At 36.0% G+C, this 18,990-nt stretch overlaps 1 protein-coding gene and 1 long non-coding RNA gene across 7 annotated transcripts in view; one reads left to right on the forward strand and one right to left on the reverse strand.

Moving 5' to 3' along the window:
- The window catches only part of LOC131525770 (CUGBP Elav-like family member 3), a 69,788-nt gene that overhangs the window by 41,601 nt on the left and 9,197 nt on the right, over window positions 1–18,990 (forward strand). For 2 of the 5 annotated variants that reach the window (XM_058753709.1, XM_058753708.1), the window contains exons 4-9: window positions 764–1,038; window positions 1,478–1,560; window positions 15,339–15,387; window positions 15,972–16,097; window positions 17,826–17,905; window positions 18,131–18,274. In XM_058753709.1, coding sequence (XP_058609692.1) covers window positions 894–1,038; window positions 1,478–1,560; window positions 15,339–15,387; window positions 15,972–16,097; window positions 17,826–17,905; window positions 18,131–18,274 — 627 coding nt within the window. In that variant the 5' untranslated portion in view covers window positions 764–893. Of the gene's footprint in view, window positions 1–763; window positions 1,039–1,477; window positions 1,561–1,954; window positions 2,363–15,338; window positions 15,388–15,971; window positions 16,098–17,825; window positions 17,906–18,130; window positions 18,275–18,990 lie in introns of those variants that run through there. The other 3 variants (XM_058753705.1, XM_058753704.1, XM_058753710.1) reach the window with 2 other exon arrangements.
- On the reverse strand, window positions 1,574–18,180 carry LOC131525772 (uncharacterized). Of its 2 annotated transcripts, XR_009267279.1 has the most exons (4): window positions 18,062–18,180; window positions 17,846–17,960; window positions 14,868–14,960; window positions 1,574–1,905 (listed from the first exon to the last, which is right to left on the reverse strand). It is a non-coding gene; the product is annotated as an uncharacterized LOC131525772 (long non-coding RNA). The 2 variants fall into 2 exon arrangements; XR_009267278.1 differs by lacking the exon at window positions 17,846–17,960 and having other exon boundaries at window positions 18,012–18,132.

The raw sequence follows: 18,990 nt of genomic DNA on the forward strand, positions 1-18,990 counted from the left end.
GTACGACTCTATTCAAACTTTGTTTGGTAGATAATTTTTAATATAGGGCTACTATCTGTTAACGTTATAGCCTACTTTTAAAGAAATGTATATGATCTTCCATTGTGTGAGAATGTTTGCCATTCAAAATCGACCGTCTTGGAAGAAGATATTGTGATTCTGGCAAGCTGATTGGCGATTGGAGGTCTTTCTTGGATTTATTTGCATATTGAATTGCGATTGGTCTATCTTTCGTGCATCTAATTAAGTAAACCTTCAGATTGCGGAACAGAAAACGCGTCATGTTGATTCAAAGGGGATGCAAAAGGGGTTCAGAAAGTCAAAGACAAAAAAAAGAGGTTGAGGGCCTAAAATACATTTTTCACATTTAACAACAAATGTAGTAGGTTTTAGCTCATTTTAAAACGCTCACGACCAGAAACAATTCGAGTTTGAGGAGGTAACCATAGCAACAGCTCGAGCACTTAATTGTTATAGTGTTTTACATTAATAAAACTTAAGTACTGTCTTTATTAGTCGCTGTCTTCGATATACATTTACAGATTCATAACAAAAGCATTTTTTTTTAATCTAAAAGGCCTTCCAGATAGTTAATGTTTGGCCTACTGTGCTATAAAACGAATTACTAGTTTAACACGTTTTTTTTGGCTGCTTTACAAGCGCCACATGTACTTTTACAAACATAAATCTTATTAATGGAAGTTAGTATAATGATTTTAAGTGTCTTGGTTTTAGCATTATCTGTTTTGTTTTTTATTCATAGCTGTCACGGTTCAGACCTTTCCACCGGGACTCGTGTTTAACATCGCGACTCTTCCTCCGCCGCTGAGCCGCTCTCCAGTGCTGAAACCCCGGGCGCAGCTGTCGCTCCGTCCCCTTAGGAAACTGTCCTAATGAAGGAGGCCGACGCCATTAAGCTCTTCATTGGCCAGATCCCGCGGAATCTGGAAGAGAAGGACCTGAAGCCCATCTTTGAGCAGTTTGGGAAGATCTATGAGCTTACGGTGATCAAGGACAAGTACACGGGAATGCACAAAGGTAATTAAACGAGATTGACGCGGCTCTATTGAACGGACAGTCTCAAGGGGAGATGGGAGACTAATGGTGCTAGATGAGCTTCCTTTTCATATCTTAAGAGAAACGTCTGTGTTAGTACATCTAATGAGGTCTTCTTCTTTGACAGTGGGATGTATATTGTGTTTTAATGTGTAGAAACATTAACCTTTAGTTTGTAATAGCATTAATTTCCTCCTATTTCACTTTGAATTGGGTTCCAAAAGTCTAGCTTCCCGAGATAAACAAATCTATTCATGGAAAATGCATCTGTGGTGCGAAATTGTTCAACGTTTTCCCATTTCTTAGTCACAGTTGTGATATCCTTTTATGTCCGCAAAACACTACTTGTTATTCATGGTCTGTCTAGGTCTGGTACATTTTTATTTTTACATCCCACATTGTATTCTTGCTCTTTCTTCAGGATGCGCGTTCTTGACGTACTGTGCGAGGGAGTCAGCCTTGAAGGCCCAGAATGCACTGCACGAGCAGAAGACATTGCCGGGGGTGAGTTGTCGCTGTTAATAATGTGAACGGGCTGTATAAAAAATAGATTTATTTAAGCCAGACAAACACTTCCATTTGCCTATATATAGCAGACTACATATAGGATAAATCTTTTATCATAAAGCCTTCTAACAAGGCTGAGGAACATGAAGTCATTTCTAAAAGTGGAAACAACACATTATATGGTTCAGGAGACAGGATCTGTGAAAATCTGTGTTGACTGAACAGACTTTAATTAGGTATGTAGGAGGGCACAATCCTTGAAGGCATCCGCGATCATGTCGCTCTCAGAAGTCGTTGATTAGCTGTTAGGCCATCTGCCGTGCCAACGCTGTGACGGACAACCTGTAAATTCAGAAACCTCCAATCACTTAATCTTTTTAATGCTTTTTTATGTTTTCATGCGTAAATTACATACTTTTTCAGATTTGCCAGATGTACAGGATCATTATGAGCAGCGTTGCAAGTCGAATGTACGTGACGTCAACGTATAAAACTCGAGGATGAGATCATATGGTCTGTTTTGTGATTTACAGGCAGGAACTAAAGGCATAGTCCTCCCAAAAATGACAATTTTGCCTTCATTTATGCCATTCCAAACCTTTATGACTTTCTGTCTTCTGCTGAACACAAAAAAGACATTTTGAAGAATGTTGGTAACCAAACAGTTTTGGTTCCCATTAACTTCCATTGTATTTTTTGTCCATACAATGGGAACCGAAGCTGACAACATTCTTCAGAATATCTTGTTTTTTGTTCCACAGATAAAAAAAAAGTCATGCCAGTTTGGAATGACATTAGGGTGAGTAAAGATGTGGGTGGAATATCCCTTTAATACAACTATACGCTCAGTGCTCGCATGATGATGTTTTTTTTTTCTGTTGATTAGACTTGGAGCAAGAAAACCCATAGGGAATCTTTTGCTTCCCCTCAAATTCTATTTAAGCGAGTTTAATTTGTGCTAGAGGAAGCTGCGTGTCGTAAAAGATGAGACACGATGTGGACTGAGTGGCCAAACAGAAGCTTCTGGTGCTTCTGAACAGACTCTGAGCCAACTGTGGTCCCACCAGACGTAGGCTAATGAAGGGATATATGGCTTTATTGCTCCGTATGTCACATCACGTAACATCGAAAGCAAGTTGAGTAGTGTTAGAAGCGATGAAATTAAATCAAAGTGTGAGCAAAGTAAACCTTGTTCTGCCTTGGTTTTAGGGAATCAGTGTTTGTGAGCATCTGTTTAGATTGTTTTTCCTTATGGCGAGTAACGTTATGCGCATGTGTGCTCGTGAGTAACTCCAGAACAAATCCCATTATTAGCATGACAGTAGTCTGACCTTTGCCGACCTCTCCAGGCGTAGATCAGCGAGTTCCCCTGGCTTTAAATCCTTTCTCCTCCTTCTCTATCACTCCATCCTTCTATTAGTCTGCCCCCTCACCTAAGCCTGGTAAGACGGTGTTCAAACCTCCCCCATGAGGTACGACGGAACCACATTATTAAGAACAACAGCCCCCCCTCTCCTAGAGAGAAATCTCTCTTCCTCTTTTTCGGTCTCTCTCTTTCTTTCTTTCTTTTTTCACACACACGCAGACAGCCCAGCTGTGTGGCATTATTACCAGCTCATGGCACCTGCCATTCAGAGCAGGCCCCGCCCCCAGCCTGTCAATCATAGCAAATCGCTCCAGCAACGCTGCGTGATGTGTGTTTAGAGTGCGTGTGCGGGTGAGATAGGAATTGTAACCAAGATGAGGGGAGAAAGACAGATAAGATAAGACAGAAATTGGCTTGGAACCCTTATTTCTCACCTTTTCTTTTTTCCTCTCAGGCTTTGTTCACACTACTCCCAATTCAGATTTGTTTTTCAAAAAACGCGAGTGACTTTTTGTCATTTTGCGAGTGACAAAAACGTAACCGCTTGTTCAAATATGGTAAGAAAAAGGATAGTTCACCCAAAAATGACAATTCTGCCATCATTTACACGCTCTCATGTCATTCAAAACCCGTATGACTTTCTTTCTTATGCAAAACACAAACGATATTTTTGTCTCAAGGTTTTTTGAAAGTTAATGAGAACCAATGCTGTTTTGGGTTCCATAGACTTTCATTAGTGTTATTTTACTATTATTTATTGTAGTATTTATTATAACATATATATATATATATATATATATATATATATATATATATATATATATATATAACTATAACATTTTTATTTAGATTTTGTTATTTTTACTTTTGTTTTAGTCATTTTGTTATGTGCTTGTCATTTTTTTATTTAAAATGTTTGTATTAAGCTGCAATTTGTTTGTTTTTTATTATTATTTCATTAGTTACCAAGGCAACATGTCTTTCAATTAATTTTATATTTTAATTTTATTTACTTTATAAACTTTTTTAAAATTTTATTTATTTCAATTAACAAAACTGATCTGTAATAGCTTTAGTTTTAGTTGTAGTTTTGGTTAACTTTACAACACTCTCTTATTGCATTGACAGAAATGCTTAAAACATTCTTCAAAACATCTTTTGTGTTCTACAGATGAAATAAGCTTCAAAACATACAAATGTGTTTGGGTTTTGTAAAAGTCATATTTCATGCATTTTTAGACTACATTGTTTGGATGAGGAAAAAATACCTGACAAAAACGGTCTAATATTCTAATTTTGCTAAGGTTGAAACTGAATAAAAGATCAACTGAGAGCAGTGAATTGAATGGAGAGGTAAAGGAAGACAAGGGAGGAGGGGTTGAACAGATGGCATGGCTGGAGTGGCACCTGGCCTTATGTTTAATTTCAGGTGAGAGGTACGCAGTGATTGTAGACAGGAAGAGAATGGAGACCTGGAGTCCTCTTTCTGGTTTTCAATCCCATGCTCTCTTCCTCCTCCCCCTCTTATCTTTCCCCATCTCTCCTATCTCTCGCTCTCTGCCTATCGTTGCCATCCCAACGTGTTTGCTTAACTCTGTTTATCACATGGCCCCACTTGCATGGGCACAACAAAGCGCCGGGCGTCATCCAAGACACTTCAGTTGCACACGCATTCGTTTGTGCTTTCAGCATTCACATACGTGTGTATGACCTCGACCTCTCGTTTCCTCTATTCACTCATTGGCCACATCTCAAATCATATTCCCTTTGGCCTTCTCTCAAACAGTAGCTAGTGCACTACAGGGCTAAAATACTGGATGAATATGAAACACAGTTGTTGTGTTAGCGATTTATGGTAAAATGTGACTCAGCTGGATCCTATCTAACTTCAGTTAAGATAAATATCAGCTTTCACATTGAGTTTTTTGTGGTTTAAGTTGTTTTATTTGCTGTTTCAGAAACAGCTTTACTCTTACTCCTGCCTCAGCCATAAAAATCGTGACAAGAAAGCAGGACATAGTAGATCAGCAGGACAGACCGGATAGCTTCTGTTTGCACTATTAATGTTGTTTTTACTATTATAATTTTGATTCAAAGCATCCAATTATACCCGATCTCTATCGAACTAGCGCTCCCATTGGTTATTGATAGCAAAATGGCAGTTAAACATCTATCTATGATGTGTGTGCGCACACATTTTGGCATTTTCGTGTTTGGGACAAGTTGTTGTGCATCTGAACGCGTGTTTAAAAGAGCGTCTGTTGTGCCTTTGTTGTGGGGGAGGGGAGGGCAGGTGTTATCAGAGAGGGGGATGGAGTGTGTGAGAGTGAATGTCTGGATGTTTGTTTGTAGTTTAGTACAATGTGCTCATTCTGATTTCTGTCGTAGTATGTTTAGTGCACCCGGAAAGTCAAATAAGATACGATTGGTGGTTGTATACCTTAAAATATGTGTCACAGTGCACTACATTTCGCATTTAACGAATGTGTTCCTATGAAATTGTACATGTACGAAACGTACTTCGATAAAAATCCAAGTGGATTATTTGTGAGAAAGCACATGCAAACTCATATTAGTACTTTTTACACAAATAAAAGACAAGCGATCATATCAGACTAACACGAACCGACACGTCAAATGCGAAATTGCGTGCGCTCGCATGTTTCCTTTCCAGAGCTGCGAGATTAAGTATATTTGACTTAGTGTCAGTGTCTATACTCGCATCCAGACAGGATGAGTCCATTGTTCGGATGAATTGAAGGGTTACAGGGTTCGAGAGCGCGAAAGAGGGAGAGAGGTGAAAGTAGGTCTAATTAAAGAGAAATTGGACGGATATGTGAAAAGGGGGGGAAGATGGGGGGTGAATTGGGGGAAGGGGGGAAATGAAAGAAAATTTGACATAATGAGCCGCGGGTGGTGGTGGGGGGGAGGGGCCACTCTTGAAAGGGGAGGGCGGCGGACGTCCACGAGCTTAAAGACAGACATCTGCTAGCATGAGTGTGTGTGTGCGCGCATGTGTGTGGCCTTTGATGATTACACACTCCGTGAGAGCAGAACTTAATCTGACGGACATCTATCCACTGTGCACAGCAGATTTTTTCACACCATTGAGACAAAATAAACTAGCTAATGGCCATTTTCTACTTTTGGCTGCAAATATTAGCTGCCCTTTTCATCCTGTTTACGTTTGTGGTTGTGTTCAGATGCTCAGACATTCGTTATAATAAAGTCACGAACAACAGATCCTCTTGGGTCCATCCTACTTCCTCTCTTGATTTGGTTGGTTTTGTCATCTGCTACAAATCATGCAATCTTAAGAGCTTGTTTGCAGGCGGTAATCTGTCTTCTTTCTGAATGTGTCCTAGATCAATACTGTTGCTCAGGAAAACCCATAAAGGTACTAAATGATGAATATGGCATTTTCAGATTTCCTTATGAGTAATAAGGCCATATCGAATTTTCAATTTGAGGTGCCCATGATGATTTTTTAAAACATAAATAATATTCTATACCCGTTTTTACCAGGCAAATTAAGAACATTCACTCTTTAAGAATATTGGGTGTTAAATACATATTGACAATTACCACATAATGAATGGCTGACCCTTAGATTTCCATTAAAAGTGCACAACTGTCTACTATAACTTTTTTTTAATTTGTTCATTTGGTAACACTTTAGTATAGGGACCAGTTCTCTCATCTATTGATTGTTTATTATTAATTATAAAAAACATTCTGCATGACCATATTCTACATCCATAATCCTACCCAATACCTAAACTTAACAACTACCTTACTAACTAATAATAAGCAGCAAATAAAGAGTTTATTGAGGCAAAAGTCATAGTTAATGGTTTGTTAATAGCAAGAATTAGACCTTAAAATAAAGTGTGACTGTTCATTTTTAAAACTGAGAACCAAATCTAATCTATAAAGACTAGCAAACAAACATGCATTATGTACTTTATGAAAAGAGTGTTGAAATCCATTGCTTTCCTCATCCACTTGGCATTTGGTTCGCATAGACAAAAATAAAGTAGCACCCCATCTCAAACCAGTTTTGACGGCGTGTTCGGGTGTTAGATATCAGCGTTATTGCAAGCATCGCTCAAATTAGGTCTGTTTGCATGGCAAAAGTGAGTTTGTTTGAATGTGTTACATTCAGAATTTGATATGCATATTGAGTTAGCAAGCCCAACCAATGCATATCTCCGTTTCTCAAGCGGTGCCATTTTCACACATTTTTCCCCCCTCTCTGTCCACCTTTCCCTATTTAAGCAGGCGTCGATGCTGACAGTTTAAAGTCTGTGTTGCCATTGTAATTGCTTGAGGTCTAATGATTGACACATTTGAAACACACTATAATTGATTAGAGTATATTGATTATCTCAAGAATGAAGATTTCAGGAGCTTTAATCGTCCAGCCAAATAGTGTTTCATTGTTTAAGGGTAATTGATGTGACGTTTCAAGCAGTGTAACATGCTATTTAAAGGACTTTTTCTAATTCTTATAAGATTGTCATACATGCAGTTTCGATGATCTCATAATAATGATTAATAATGGAATATTTCTATTCAGCATCTGTTGCACCTAAAATGTACATTATACATTAATTTAAGCTATGCTAAATCTTGAATTTAAGAAAAAGTCATTTTTCCATGTTACTTTCCAGCTATTGTGTTCATATTAAATGTAAAATGTTGTGTTTGAGTATAAGAAATGTAAGTATCGATAAAAGTATGTTCTCTTTGACATGTTGAATGTGAATGAAACTACACATTCTGTTGTAACTGTGTTATAAAATGGGATATGGATAGAACGGCTGAAAGAATAAGCGAGAAAAAAGGAGATTGGAAAGAAAGCGAGTGGAGTATATTGGGGGTGGGGTGGCGTGCAGGTTGATTACGGTCGCAGGTCCTGTTGCCAGGAGACGGCTGGGACAAGGGATGCTGGGTTGCTAGGGAACCAGCTCAATGCGATGGCCAGCATTGCATGATGGGTACAGAGGCAAGATTGAGAATAGTCTTTGTGTAGATACACACCTAATTTAACATCTGCCACACACACACACACACACACACACACACACACACACTGGCAAGTCACAAGAGAGATCCTCTTGAGCTTGTGTGCAAATCACACACACAGTCATTCTTTCCATGCACAGAGAAACTTAAGGGATATGAACAAACAGCATGACTTGCAGGCATATATAGTGTGTGCGTGAATGAGTGAACGTGAATTGTGATCTGATTTTTAAGCTCTTATGAGTCACCGGCTTTCTGAATTTTGTGTGAATGGAAAAGGCAGATTTGGGTGTGTCTTCACAGTTTGTTTTAGGTATGTAAGCATAGGTATTTTACAGGTCACACATGGTGATTTATTTCTATATATGTTTGAGGCAGTACATGGAGTGTGGCGGCAGAGTAAATGTCAGTTGATTGAATAATCTATGGATTTAATATCCCATAATCCCACTGAAATCCCTGGCCTCGGATCAAGGCGGAGATTAAGTGTGTGTGCTCATCATGTCAATGGAGTGTTTTTGCTGGCAGACGAACACAGTGACGGTTATGACCTGTGCTTCTAATGGCATGTATGGAGAGATATTACATTATTTTCTATTTTTGTAAGCGTACAATTGCATTTTCCTGCTGCAACACACAATGAAGGATTACGTTTATTTGTGTACAGATGTGTTTTACATTTTTCCATACACAAAATAGAGCGCATAGTTGAGTCTCAGTTTCCTGGTGTTTTTAAAATCAGTTGTTCTCTTTAAGGATTTACTGTATCAAAATGCACTTTGTTTTAATGTTAGTGGTGCTACTGCAATATAAAAACTCCAGCTGGACATTTATGGAAAGCATGAGATGTTCATCCTTAGGTTTAAAGGTAACGCCCTATGATTTCCACGATGTAGAAAATGCGGATTTTTCTGTATAACACAGAATTTACCAAATTCTGGATGGATACATCAATAGTAGGTCAGAACACTTAAATCAAAATGCGACATGGAGTAATATCTGTAAATATTTAGCCGTAAAAATACTATTTAAATATGAATTTGCATGTTCTGCACATCTCTGTGTGAATGAATGGCACAAACATTATTTTATATGGAATATTTACCAAAAAATATATTTACCAGAAAAATGTAAATACACAACACAGTATTTCTGGGGGGGGGAAAGAGAGAGAGAAAATTAAATCTTAATTTGAGGAAAAAAATAAAACGTATTTCATATGGCCTTAAAAATTTAATTTTAATAAATTGCTGTTAAATTGTGTACATTTTATGATTTCAATTAATTCAATTCAATTAAAAAAAAAAAATTATTATGTGGAAACATAACAAGTGAGGATGTGGATACAATGGGGAAAAAATGCAATCCAGAAAAATTTTAACGGAATTTGGAAAAAGAATAAAATGGAATTTAGGAAAAAATAAAACAGATTTCATAGGGTCATGTGCAGTTTATACATTTATTTTTACCTTTTTGCTGTTGTTTATGCTTATAAATTTTTTTTTCTTGAAAATCTATGAAAAATACCAGACTTTTTTTGAATGGTTAGTTAGTGGCGTCATCATTCATTTTTTATTAAAAAAAAACAAAAAAAAACATTTTATATAATGATACAGTAAAGACATTTACAAAGACAGACAGTAAAGACATTTACATAGTTACAAAGTGCTAATTTAAAATAAATGCTGTTCTATTGAATATTGATAATAATAATAAATGTTTCTAGATATTAGAATGATTTCTAGATGTAATAATGCTGATAATTCCGCTTTGCCATCACATAAATAAATTAGATTTTGAAATATATTTAAATAGAAAACAGTTTTTTAGAAATTGTAATAATATTTCACAATATCCTCCTGAGAACCAGAAACAAGCTTTGTGAATTTAGTATTTTTTTTCTTGTCATTTACATTGTTTAGAGCATAAGAAAAAAATGGAAAATAACATTTCTGTCAAATTGTATTAATATGTTACACCAGGACTAAGTTTAATAAAAATAAAATGCTATGAATAGACATGAAAAGGCAAAAACAATGGGATTTTTTTGACCAATCAAAGGTTTCAGGATTTCTTTATACCAAACTTTGTATAAGGATGGTTTTCAACTATGTTATAGAAGATATAACAAAATGATTTGATATACCATTTTGCTTTATGTAATGTGTATAAAAATTCCATAAACTGGTTTTCTCATTAAACACAATGTTATCTATACACTATGTATCTAATTTGCATGTTAATGTGCTGTTGGGACAGCATGTTGAAAAAAGAAGTGTAATAATGGGAGTAGTAATTGGCCAGAATGAGCCCTTTAATTATTCGTGTGGTTATGAGGAGTCTCTGGGTTTGATTTTCATGTTTATGGAAGCCAACAGGTTTCTTTTGCCTAGATGATGGAGAGTCTTCACTGGCTCTGTTGCTTTGGCAACCACAGCAGTTACACCCGCTACTTTTGTCTCTCTCTTTCTGTTCTCATAAATATATTCTCAAAGACTCACTTTTCATCCATTTCGATCCTTCCGTCGCCCTCTGTCTCACTTGTTCTTTTTTTTCCCTCATCACTACCTTCCCCTCCCCTCGTCGTCCAGGGCAACCTTGTTTACCTGCTGGGTAGCTCGTCTCGCCGTTGTCATGGTGACACAGGGTTGGTTGCCGTGCCGACCTGAAGTGGCAGTGCCACGACTCTGTCTCTCTCTTTCTTGTCTCTTCCCGTCTCTCTCGTCCCTTTGTACCTTTTTCTCCTCACCCTTTTCTTTTTGTTCTCTGCCGCTGTCTCTGTTTTTACTTTCTGTAATCCTTGAAGCTCTGTGACTCATCACAGTGCAAGAAAAGATATGAATAAAGCTCCTCATGTGAAGCCTGTACCGCCCAGTGTATCAGAACAGAAGTGATGCTTTCCAGTATTTTTTGGTTTGATGTGCCATCTTCCTGTTGATGCACGCATGTTAAATGAGCGTGCGAGCTGTTCCTTTGTCTCAACCTTGATGTGAGTTGGCTCCTTTCCGAAAATGAAACTAAAATGGCACAGTCATTAACCTAATCCATTTTGCTGACCATTTCAAAGTGCTCATGCAGTCAACAGTTGGCCAGCAACCTGCTGTGTTGTACACTCTCGAAAATAAAGGTTAATGTCATAGAACAACCTTTACATGTTCAACAGTAGGGCTTTACTTTTCCTCTTTTGATGGATATATATTAGGGGTGTAACAGTACACAAACATGACGGTGCGGTACAGACCTTGGTTTTGACATCAGTATGGTTTCAGTACAGGGGGGAAAAAACTAAACAAAAATTGCAAAAATTAAACCGTGGTTTACTGAACAAATTGCTCTTTCTTTAAATAAATTCAATTATATTTAAAAATTAAAATCTACCTCAGTTTCTGCTCCAAACTATAGGGAGCCCTTTTACATTACTATAAGTTTACAATTAACAGCAGAGCCCAAACTTAAATTCAATTATATAATAATCAGCACAAAAAACAATTGTAGCCTATGCAAACATGTAAATTGCACATAATGCAGTTTTTTAATTAACTTCTAAATTATACAGTTTCTGTTTATTGTTAAAATATATTCATTTACAGAGATTTACTTAAACATACATTAATTAAGACATCACTAACAGGTAAAGTAAAATATAATGAGCATGCAGTCTAATATTTCGTGAAATGCTCTTCTCTAGACTTCATTTCTCTAGCGAACTAATGAGCTGTAGACACTGATGACTTGCCTGAGGTAAATGAAACGTGACGTTTTGTTTACAAGCTGTTTTATTGATGTCTTTCCGCAGTTAAAACACTGATTGAATGATTACGTGAGATGTTCATTCATGTTTATTTCGCGTTAAAGCCAGTTGTAAAGTTCACTTGCGCTTCTTGCTGCCATTTGAACTGAGGCGTTTATACAGCGATCTCTCATGCCATATCAAAGAGCATCAAAACGGCATTTATTGCTTAAATTTCTTCTTAATTTGAAAGATTATACTTTGTTTCTTATCAAAATATAAAGCTGGAAGTTTCCAATGAAGTTCCACTCGTGCAGTGGTTAAAACAATGCTGATTTGTTCAATACAAATGCTTACTGAACCGAAAGACCCGTACCGAAAATTTTTAGTACCCGTTATACCCCTAATATATACATTGATCTGAACTATTTAATGGAAAGGTTTATCAAAAAAAGAAAATTCTGTCATCATTTGCTCACTGTCACTGTCAGAATATCCATGCACTGGAAGTGAATGTTACTTGTTTGCTCTATTCTAAGTCTTCTGAAGACATTCTGTATTATATTTTTTCACTCCAATACAAATCTTATTTTTGATCTTATAAAATGATACACTGATGCTGATACACTAGCATTCAAAAGTTTGGGGTTGGTTTTTGAAAACCGCTTATGCTCACCAAGGCTGTATTTATTTAATAAAACATACAGTAAAAACAGTAATATTGTGAAATAATTTTACAATTTAAAATAAACATTTTCTATTTTAATACATTTTAAAATGTAATTTATTCCTGTGACAGCAAAGCTGGATTTTTAAACAATTTATATTATAAATGTGAACATTTTATTTCAGCATTCTTTTTTCTTTCTTTTTTTTCATTGAAACAGCAAAATGTAACATTATAAATCAATGTAATGCATCCTTCCAGAATAGAAGCATTTAAAAAATAAAAGAAGTCTTACAGACACAAACTTTTGATCAGTAGTGTATATTCCAATATGGCAGATTAATGACATCAAATGCCACTGTTTCCATTGACCCATATTTGAATGTACATGAACTCCAGTCATATTTAACAAGATTTTCAGCAAATAATGGTTTGAATTTTGGGGGTCCAAGAAAAGAGTTATTGCCTGAAAGGGATGGAACCTTGTGTATGAACTAAATTGGGAGCAGCTGCCCTCAATACAATGCTAAAATGCCCTCAAAAGTTATTTTTCCCCCTGTATGCCGGTGTTTTCTGAAGATAAACAAAGCAATTTGGGCAAATCAGATTTAAGCGCTGCAAAACAAGCTCTTATAGCTGAGATCAGATTAGTAATCACCAGAGGGAGTTACACTAGGAAAGCAAAAGAACTGATCCAGAACAGACGTATAGTGGGTGTTGGAGATCTTTACAGTGCTTTACATTACTGTAGCAATCAATGAGACCTGCTTCATTAGTCATCCTGATAAATGTCCTTCTGTTTGTGTCCGTGAGTCGTGTAATATACTTTTGGCGTGCTGTGAAATAGTGAAAGTCATTATGTATGGTTTAGACGGCTCTGTGTGTGTGTGTGTGTGAGATTGCGAGCGAGTGCCTGATCAATACAGACCCCAGATGAGCGATCGCCGCTGGTCGGATAAAACCAAGCGATCTGAAATGGGCCAAAATGTCACCTGCTGCATAATTAATGCCTTTATGTTGATTTGAGCAATTTAGCTCACAGCTTCTCTCATTGCCTCTCATCTGCTCCTTTACTAATTGTATTTATTTAAATTAGAGCTGCAATGATTGAACAATTCCACGTAGAATTGCGAAATCATTTGAATTACAATACTAATACTATCTACTGTTCATGCTAATTCATATTTTCTTTTCATTTCATGGTAAAAAAAAAAAGAATTTAGTCCTAACAATCATTTAATAATATGGACGTAATAGTTTGTCACATTTATTTTACAGTTTAGCATTGTAACAGTTCATGATCATAATTGATGAAACTGATATATAAGTTTATGCCATGGTCTGTCTGAATATTGGATTCTGATTGGCTGGCAGGTGTTGATTAAATTCGTTGAACTGCACAGGTAGTTCCTGGTCAGTTTAATCACGTTCTATATTAATGCGCTTCCTATAAACATTGGTAACCATAGTAACATACAGTTACAGTTGAATAGTAATACAGACGAAAATAACCGTCATTTTTATCGTTCCGGTCAAATATTGCAGCGCACATATTGTTAACATCTTTAATATGTGTATGCTGGGAAATGACCATGGCATAAACGGGATAATCAACGGCTAGTTGTGCATTAAACGATTTGAATGCACTTTGCGGAGGTTCCGCTGTGCTGCGCGTCGGGCGGTTCTTCGCCTCCACGTCGTGCATTCAAATCATTTAATGCACAGCTAGCCGTTGATTATCCCTTACATATACATGCACTCTCTTATGCTCACCAAGGCTGTATTTATTTGATCAAAAAATACAGTCTAAACTGTAATATTGTGAAATATAATTAGTTTAAAATAGCTGTTTGCAAGCTGTCAGAAATCTTTGCCGAATATAGTTCAAAAGAACTGCATTAATTTGAAATATAATTTTTTTGTAACATGCCTTTTAAATGTAAATGCAGTTTTACTTTTGATTAATGTAATGTGTCCTTGATAAATAAAAGTGTTGCTTTCTTTAAAAAACTATTCTTTATTAGTATATTTTTGATTGATTAATAGTAAGAAGAGCATTCAGTAACTGCATTTAATAACTTTCTCACTTTTTTGTAGTTAAAAAAATTTAAAATCAGTATTCATAACAAATACATGTACACATATATTCAATATACATTCTAGGAAAACACATTTCAGTTTTTTATGTAATTTTGCTCAGGTAAATTAATCTCGTTTTAAGGATGTTTTGATATTCTGACTAAAAACAAGACGAAGATATTAATGAAGAATTGTGTATCCTAATATAATACTGTCAAATGGCTTTGCCCCCACCTAACCTTGCTTATATTTGTTTATATATTCTCATTTTCCTTGATCCCCCTTTCCATTCTCGTTTCCCCTCTCTCTCTCTCTCTCTCTCTCTCTCCCTCTTTTTCTATTTTTGTTTCTTTTCCCCCTCATATCACCATCCCTCTTCTCTTTCCCTTGATGCCTCTTTCTCTCTTCTGTTTCACAAACCCAGAATCTCTCACCGTTTTAATCTGCCGTGCGTCTGTAATCCAGATTAGCCAGCGAGCGTGCTTAATCCCATCACTTCCCCAATCCCGCGTGGGTGTGTGCTTTTCCTGGTGCCCGAGAGAGAGAGAGGAGCAGGATTAGGTGTGATGGAGAGAGAAAGAGCATAAAACTGATTCTTGATGAGAGATAAAAGTGGGTGAGAGAGAGATGGCGATTAGGCCTCAAATAGAGGCAAACAAGTACAAGGGCTACATGGAGAGAGCAGAGAGCAGAGATAAAGGGACTGAAACACAACAGAAGCAGAGCCAGTGTGGAGATTTTTCTTTTAACTCGGGAATATTGAGGCAGATGGGCAGGTCATGAGAGCTACATCATGCACAAACATTCATGATGTTCAGCAATAAAAGCACACACAAACACAAGAGGAAATGAAAGAGCTGGATTATAAAGTGCAGTTGATCATGTGATCATGTGCTCTGTTTCAGATGAACCGCCCCATTCAAGTCAAGCCAGCGGACAGTGAGGGCAGAGGAGGTATAACACACACACATACACAAACACACATTTGGGTGTCTGTTTATCTTATTTTTTATATATATTTAAGGTAGACTCGATAATTTTTATCTTTGAGAATGTCTTCAAAGAGCAGTTTTGTCACATTTTGCTCACTTATGAGGATAGTTTTCAAAGTAAACACACACACACTATTACAAATACCAAAATGTATTAATAATTCAAGAATTCAACATTTTAAACCCATTAAATGGGTGTGGAATGAGCACAGACTGAATTAATCATCTCTTATTGGATGAAAACAGCAACACAATCCAAAATACAATGCAAATGGCTCTTTCATCTTTATTCTGCATGGATATCATAGACTGTAAAAAACACACAAAACATGAGCTAGTGCCATTGTGTTGCTCAGCAAGTGACATCCTCTAGGGCCCTCTAGTGGCCATTCATGTTATTGCACCATGAAGCTTGCACTAACCTGGAGTGACAAATATTGTCTGCGATGATTTGATGGTTATTACCACTTAAGAATGATACATGATCTCACAAAGCCATTTCTCTAATATATGTATACTTATCATGATCTATCTTTCTGTGTGTAGACAGGAAGCTGTTTGTGGGGATGTTGGGGAAACAGCTGTCAGACACTGATGTCAGAAAAATGTTTGAGCCTTTCGGGAGTATAGAGGAGTGCACGGTACTCAGGGGGCCTGACGGAGCCAGCAAAGGTGCGCAAACCACATTCAAATATGTGCACTGCGTGTGGACCAGTTAATAATAATAATAATAATACATTTTTTAGTAATGATTTTGCTGTATAATTGAATAATAATTAATCATTAGTAATATTTAGTTTTTAAATATTTTTATAGCTTTATTTAGTATTTTATATAACAATTATTTAATTTATAATTCACTATTGTTATAATAAAACAAATAAGAATAAAGCATTTTAAGAATAAAGCTATTATTTATTTATTAGCATTTCTTGTTTGGAAGAGATGGTTTAAGTGGATCTTCTGTCCGTGTTCAGTTACGCTCGCTTACAAAATGTTTTAATTCTTTTAGTGAGTCCTATTTTTCAGTTATTTTTGTTAATGATTTTTAAAATCTTTTTCTATAATTTAATACTTATTTATTAATTATTAAAATCAATATTTACCCATTATTATTCTTTCTTTGCATTTCTTTTTTTGGAAGAGATGGAGTTTCTGTCTATGTTCAATTACATTTCGTTACAAAAATTTCCTTTTAGTAGTTAAAGTGTATGCTTAAAAAAAATTAAAAACCTGTATTCATAAAAAATATGTGCTCATATTTTCAATATACATTCTAGGAAAACAAATTTCAGTTTTTTATGCAATTTTGCTCAGGTAAATTTGTCTTGTCTTAAGGATATTTTGATATTTTCACTAAAAACAAGACAAAAATATAATGAAGAATTGTGTAAATATTAAACACTATCATATTACCTTTCCCCCCACCTGACCTTGGTTATATATTCTCATTCTATATAATAATTATTTAATAATAATAATAATTGATATTTTACTGTTGTTTAAATTAAAAGAATAAAAATAATAATAAAACATATTTGCTATTATGTATTTATTTATTTGCATTTCTTGTTTGGAAGAGATGGTTTAAGTGGATCTTCTGCCTGTGTTCAATTACACCCTTACCATTTTTTTTTATTCGTTTAGTGAATCCTATTTTTCACCGATATTTTTGTTAATGATTTTTTCAATCTTTTTTTTTATATAAATTAATACTTATTTAATAATAATTAAAAATCAATATTTACCCATTATTACTCTTTCTTTGCATTTCTTCTTTGGAACAGATGGAGTGGAATTTCTATCTGTGTTCAATTACATTCCCTTACAAAAATCCTCTTTCAGTGAGCCCCATTTTCACAGACTCTGAGCACTGATTGCAAATTAACCACATATTATAGATTGGACGAATCGTTGGAAATAAATAGTTTTAGCAAGGCTTCCCAGTTGTCTTTGACTTGAAGGCCCTTTCAGTAAGATTGCAGGCCGTAAAGCACATCTGTAGTAATACAACACCAGTAGGGTTGCAGCAGTGTGTTCACTCATGCACGTGTATGTTGGCTAATGAATGATAGTCCATTCGGCGCAGGCTGTGATTTATAATGTGATGGATGTGTGTGTTCTGGGTAATTACGTGTGAGTGTGAATGGAACAGATGCACCTGCTGTTGTAAATCATTAACTGTTTTACTTTTACCCTCCCATATATACAGAGACGTAGGCCTTGGGAAATCATGTGGGCATTTGTACCAACCTCAGCTTGTTGTATTTGATTTAATTTGTTTAATTGGATGTTTAAATACTCCCACTTGATGATGCATTGTTTTAGACTATTAAATGTCAGCCTAATGCGTTTGCCACTGCGCTCCGGCTTTGTCTAATAATGTGTTGTGTGTTGCAGGTTGTGCATTTGTAAAATACCAGAGTAACGCAGAAGCGCAGGCGGCCATTAGCGCTCTACACGGCAGCCGCACTCTCCCGGTTAGTGTTAGTGTTCCGTTCACGGTCACATTCAGGATTCCTCCCACAATCACACCTACAAGCATAACACAACACACTAGCACATTGTTTAGATATTCATACTTACTCACTAGAGTCTTTGTGCTTTGTTTTAACATCACCCACTGCATATTTCACCTCTCAAGACTTCTCAGTTTCTTTTTATTTGATGTTGTTTGAGAACCAGGATTTTCTTTATCCCCTCAGGGTGCATCTTCTAGTCTGGTGGTGAAGTTTGCAGACACAGAGAAGGAGAGAGGAATCAGGCGTATGCAGCAGGTGGCCTCCCAGCTGGGTGTCATTAGTCCCATGAGCCTACACCTGGGCGCCTACAACGCCTACACACAGGCAGTGAGCACTAACACCACACAAGATCCAGTGCAAGAATATACGTACACTACTGTTCAAAAGTTTGGAGTCAGAAACGAATGCTTATAAAGACTTGTACATTATTACAAAAGATTTGTAGTTTCATTTCAATATAAAAGAATCCTCAAAAAGTAAAAAATATTAAGCAGCACAACTGTCTTCAACATTGATAATAAAAAATGTTAATTAGCAAATTAGCATATTAGAATGATTTCTGAAGGATCATGAAGACTGGAGTAATTATGCTGAAAATTCAGCTTTGCATCAGAGAAATAAATTACATTTTAAAATATGTTAAATAACAAAACAGTCATTTGAAATTGTAAACCTTTTTCACAATATTATTGTATTACTGTATTTTGGGGTCAAATAAATGCAGCCTTGGTGAGCATCAGAGACTTGAAAACCATTTTAAAAATCCTTACTGATCTTACCCAAATGTTTGAACAGTAGCGCATATTACATGAACTGAATAAGATTAAAAATTGACATTAAATAATTAAACTGCAAGTGATTTTTATAATCATACCAGCATCTTTGTCCATTGAGGCGGCAAATATTTTTGACTTTATTTTATTTAATGTAATTGTTTTGAACAGTCTCTGTCTTTTAATTCTAATAGGTTTCCTATTTTGGTTACTAACACAATGACTTTCATACTTCATGTGTGGCTTAAGTGTCCAAATATTTTATGGACC

Source organism: Onychostoma macrolepis, chromosome 19 (genome assembly GCF_012432095.1).
Source record: "Onychostoma macrolepis isolate SWU-2019 chromosome 19, ASM1243209v1, whole genome shotgun sequence".
Lineage (NCBI taxonomy): Eukaryota > Metazoa > Chordata > Actinopteri > Cypriniformes > Cyprinidae > Onychostoma > Onychostoma macrolepis.